This window comes from Cucumis melo, chromosome 1 (genome assembly GCF_025177605.1).
Source record: "Cucumis melo cultivar AY chromosome 1, USDA_Cmelo_AY_1.0, whole genome shotgun sequence".
Taxonomy (NCBI): Eukaryota; Viridiplantae; Streptophyta; class Magnoliopsida; order Cucurbitales; family Cucurbitaceae; genus Cucumis; species Cucumis melo.
The window spans coordinates 13,706,825-13,712,025 of NC_066857.1; the positions used below are offsets into that span (position 1 = coordinate 13,706,825).

At 34.5% G+C, this 5,201-nt stretch overlaps 1 protein-coding gene across 2 annotated transcripts; it reads right to left on the reverse strand.

Annotated features, from left to right (window-relative positions):
• On the reverse strand, positions 1 to 4,315 carry LOC103490155 (ras-related protein Rab7). Of its 2 annotated transcripts, none has more exons than XM_008449538.3 (8): positions 4,086 to 4,315; positions 3,812 to 3,850; positions 3,658 to 3,684; positions 3,148 to 3,247; positions 2,896 to 3,042; positions 1,793 to 1,873; positions 1,566 to 1,711; positions 1 to 461 (listed from the first exon to the last, which is right to left on the reverse strand). In XM_008449538.3, exons 1-8 carry the CDS (start codon positions 4,091 to 4,093, stop codon positions 398 to 400), a joined length of 612 nt encoding a protein of 203 aa, XP_008447760.1. In that variant the 5' UTR covers positions 4,094 to 4,315; the 3' UTR covers positions 1 to 397. The 2 variants fall into 2 exon arrangements, with proteins under 2 accessions (XP_008447760.1, XP_008447759.1); XM_008449537.3 differs by having other exon boundaries at positions 3,812 to 3,969; positions 4,086 to 4,300.
• Between the last annotated feature and the right edge of the window lie 886 nt (positions 4,316 to 5,201).

Sequence of the window (5,201 nt, forward strand, 5' to 3'; positions counted from 1 at the left end):
TTAAAGAAAAAAGAACCAATTTGTCCATTCTCAGTTCCACAAAAATGAGTTCGAATCAAACAGGAAGCCGCCAAAAAGAAATAAAGAAAAAAAAAAAACATAATAAGAAAGGTCCTGAACATAAGAAGAAATTCAGATGGGCAGAAGCAGAAACTATCGACTCAGGAAGACTGTGATGGTGAGAATCCTTGAAATAATGGATCCTACAGACTCATGACATCCCACAAACTTCTTACCTCAAGAAAAGGAAGACGAGGAATTCAAGTCTAGGCGGTTAGGTAATGGAATAAAAGGTCTGAAATGAAAGATTAGTTATGGATGACAAAGCCAGCAAAAATGTATAAGAATTGGAACCAAAAGGATGAGTTCTGTAGCCCCCGAGTCTCACTTTCTGGGTTCAGCATGCACAGCCACCTCGTTGCTCAGTCTCCACGACGGTTTCAGGGATTCCTTGGAAATATCTGCAATCGCATTTTAGAACGGTAAGGAGTTCGTATTAGTCTTGTAATGGAAACAAGATAGACAACATCATAAATATTACAAATGGAAGGACACAACATCATAAATATTACAAATGGAAGGACACAACATCATAAATATTACAAATGGAAGGACACTACCCAAAGCTAAAACATGCACACGAATATATTGCAGCAATGATAACAACAAAAAATGTAAGAACTCTGAAGAAAAATACACACAATCAACTGGTAAAATGGAAATAATGATGGAACAGACTAAAAAGTACTTCGGCAAATTCAGTTCTATTATCTTGATTCTTACACATAATGCCAATAGCCATATGGAAGAAAATTAGCTTGGACACATTTCGACTAATTTCATTTAACCATCTAACCGCATAACATCAACCAATTACATCAAGTTATCCAAAAGAACTCGTACGAGACAAAGTGAAGGTTGAAGAAATGGAATATATAAGGATAGATTCCGTGCATTTCTAATTTTGAACGGATTAGCAATTTTATGATCAGTATAGACTTGTAATTGCTGACACACTGCCACTATAAATATGCGTTCATGGATCAAGATAAATGTATGCTAAAGAGGCAAACTAGGGTTTTGACATATTACAAATTACAATGTCCTCACTCATTTGTTACCACCCAAAATAAATTGGAAATTTAAATATATTCACATATCGAACAAAAAAATGTTTGATCACATCTTAAAATAGGAAGTTGTCCCAAGTCCCAAGGATAAAAACCAACTAAACTAGCTATGGACCATCTTGTCTCCCCATAAGAAACATGACACCTTGAGAGAATGTTTCATATTTAATCAACTCTACTTTATCAAGACAAACTTTAAACTGTTTTGGAGATTGCTCAACATCTCTCATGGGCATTGAAAACCAAATTTTTTCCCTCTTATTTTTACCTAAATACCAAGTTACCAACGGAGTGTCATGCAAGTGTGTCTATATCATGTATGTCTGTCTGACATAACACCAAGAGGTCATTTGAAAAACTATTTCAAAAAGAATTTCTGGAAAGATTGTTCTTGCGAGAACATTAAAAGACAAAATTCACATTTCAAAAACTTACATATCCTGCTCATGTTCATTGGCTAATGCAGTCTTGGCAATGCATAAAAAAGCAGCATCGACATTGTAGTCCTCTTTAGCTGATGTCTCGAAGTAAGGAATATTTTCTTTTGAAGCACACCATTCCCTAGCTTTCTTCTCAGAGACCTACAGAAATTAAAATCAGTTCAACATGAGAAGAAAAGGCAAAATTCAGCTCGGCCAGGTCTAGACATCCTTATTCCTTACCACTCTACTGTTTCCACCATCAATGTCGATCTTATTTCCAAGCAATATAAATGGAAACGTCCTAGGGTCTGGTGGGTTTGCCTGAAAGACATAAGGTCAAAATAGTAATATTAAGACGTCATCCAAAAATTGGAAGCAATTGAGCCTCAAAAATGAAAAAAAGATCAGCAAGTCCAAATAAACACACTCAGACTTGCAGACATATTACACACATGAAGAAAGCAAAGAGAGCATGGGTGTACTAGTATCATTCTTTTGTTTTTCTTATGCACAAAAATGCCTTCAGTATCTTTTGCGGGATTAAATCTGTTTGCTGCGACATCATTGTCCACAATTGTATTTTAATCACAATCTTCATAAACTTCAATGTGATTACCTCAGCGACACAAAACACTAAATCCAGAATAGCAGAGTAGTGCAGATAAAACAGCAATTTTTCAATAAGGAGAAGGAAAAGATGACAAGCCAGGGATGTTGCAGAGGTAAAAAACAGATAACACCAGCGAAGGAAAAAACTACTACATCAAAGGCCAAAACAATTATCTTCAAGCCAGGCACAAATGACCTCCAAGGCAGTAGATCCCCTCAACTTAAGGTACCATTTTAATCCACAAAATTTCTCTGAAGGTGTTTTAGACAAAGCTTAAAGGAACAGCGGTCATATGCTACCTTATTAAACTAATACCTAAAACAACAATCAAAAACCAGTCAAAACAAATAAAGCCAAGGAAATGAAGCAAATTTTAAATGACAAGTAAACTAATAGATCAAGCTAAATGAACCAGTCATTCCTATACATGCAATCTTTCCTAATGACCAAAAAGCCCCTTGGACCATTAATGTAGGAACAGTTTCCCAAATAACGACATGAAAGGAAAAACTGCATGCCTAAACTTACGAGACAAGACTGAACAAATTCCAGTGGCATTCGATCATTCACAGGAAAGTCTCGTACATAAAAAATAGAAAATCATGCAAAATAAACAAATAATTCTTCCTCGGCAGCTGTAAAAGATCCAAGTAATAGAGTAATGATAAGCAAGCTCAACAATAACCACAACATCGCAGACAGCTTGAAAACTCAAAGAACTGAATTGATTTACCTGTCTGAGAAACTCATCGTGCCAATTGTCAAGTGTGTCAAATGACTTCATCACGTTAACATCATAGACTAGAACGCAACAATCTGCCCCTCTGTAGAATGCAACTCCGAGACTTTGGAATCTTTCTTGTCCAGCTGTATCCCATATCTAGCAATACAAATATCAATGATTTAGCATAAACATGAGCACATTGATAGTTCCAAAATCAACACACAGCATTGAAATGTAAACAATGTTAAGTAGTAGACGCACTTGAAGCGTAACAAGCCTGTCGTCAATTTGAAGTTCCTTTGTGACAAAATCTGCACCAATTGTAGCTTTATATTGCTGACTGAACTTCTTGTGCACATATCTGATTAGCTAGTCAATGATCCATATTCCAGTTCAATGGCAATGATTACTCAATATCGATTTCTAATGGGTCAAAATCTCATAAATAACGTATTAGAGACATACGAAAAAAATAGCAAACAAAATGGTCAAACAACATGAAATCCTAATTTTATTTGAAGAAGAAAGAAAAAGAGAATATAAGTCTTAGGTTGGAAAAAAAAAACAAATTATTCACACCTCTCACCAAGTAAAAAATTTAACAAAACAATCTTCTTCCCGGAATTCCACATAAACTGAAACAAAAGGCATACAAATTCCGGATGACATTGATAAAGGGGCAAATAAAGAGAAGTCAACCGTGAATTCCAAGATCACATACTCAGAACACAGATCAATATCATTGTCAACAACCAATTTTAAGAAGGATACTGGTTCATCAACGACGTCTTACCAACCCTGAAATAAAGATCAAACATCATTGAAAACCCATATAAAAAATCAACAAAACCACACACACAAACACACACACACACACACACACAAGTAAGCAACAGAGGAAACGTAGAAGATAAATTACACTTACCCACTATCACCGAGAACGATAACCTTGAGCAAAGTCCGTCTACGGAAAGACATGGCAACAAAACCAATGAATCAATGAACGAATGAATCAATTCAGACTTGTAAAAGCCTCGGATTCAAATATCGGAAAAAATTCAGCCTTAAAGATAGTTTCAGAACCTGAGTTATGGGAGAAACATGAATAAAAAAAAAAAGTGATTCGAAAAAGAGACGAAATTGAAAGAAAACAATGAAAAGGGGGAGGGGAGAAATTGAGGAATCGGAATTTAGAGTACCTTTTCATGGCGATTAACAAAGGGGGATGATGAAGGAGGAGAATAATAAATGGGAATTGAATCTGGGGAACATGGGAGTTGGGTAGAATGAGAATCCACGGGTAGTGATTCGTGCCCACTCTCCTCTGAAATTCTTAAATTCCTACAACTATACGACACCTACATCGAAGATTTGTTTTTGATGTTCTTCTTCCCTTTTTATCCTTCTTGTGTTCTTTTTCACCAAATTCCATTCCAACCAAGGTTGAAAATATCCCTACACGTATTTAGAAATATAATGAATAGTTTTTTAGACTTAATCATGAAAAATTGTCTAAGTTTTTACCTTTTGAAAATAACACATTTTTTTTAGTCTTGATAGTGCTTCTTCACCATCCTTCTCAACTAAGATCGTCTTGACATTTGTCCATAATTCGTGCACGTGTAGGAAATCCTAAAAGAAAATTCATTTTATGAAAGTGTCGTCAGTCTAAAATGCTATTATGTTCTGGAGAATTATAAAAAATGACAAATTTGACAAAATATTTACAAAATATAATAAAATGTCAGGTTCTATCAATGATAAATATTGATAGACACTGATATGCTTCTACCAGTCATATTGATAGATAGTAATAGAAGTCTATCAATGTCTATCATTAATAAATCTAAAATTTTGCTATATGTTGTAAATATTTTAGTTTATTTTATCATATTAAAAAATATCTCTTATATTATTTATTTATATCTTTTCTTATTAAAAGCTAAAATCTCATTGGCTTGTTAGGGAGGTTTCCATAACTTCAAAAAGAGTAGTTTTCTAAGGGAGTGTTTGGGGCAATGAATGATTTATGATAGTTCTAATATTATAATAGTCCTAGTGTTATGGTAGTTTACGTCTGGAAATGAGTATGATAGTCTGCATTTAGGGGAGGGAGTATGATAGTCTGTGTTATGATAGTTTATGTTTGGGGCGTAGACTATCATAATATGTTTTGATAGTTTGCGTTTGGGGCGGAGACTATCATAGTGTGTGTTATAATAGTTTGTGTTTGGGTTGAGAAATGTGTGATATTATAAACTGTGTTTGGAATGCATACTATCACAACTTGAGTTTTTCACTATTTTTTTTCTAAA

What these genes read in the sequence shown, in the direction of transcription:
- LOC103490155 (XM_008449537.3), bottom strand. Translation starts at nt 3,864, where the DNA reads ATGTCTTTCCGTAGACGGACTTTGCTCAAGGTTATCGTTCTCGGTGAT. An exon ending in ACAGGCTTGTTACGCTTCAA is followed by an intron (nt 3,043 to 3,147) that starts GTGCGTCTACTA and finishes TTGTATTGCTAG; the next exon opens with ATATGGGATACAGCTGGACA. An exon ending in ATGGTGGAAACAGTAGAGTG is followed by an intron (nt 1,712 to 1,792) that starts GTAAGGAATAAG and finishes TAATTTCTGTAG; the next exon opens with GTCTCTGAGAAGAAAGCTAG.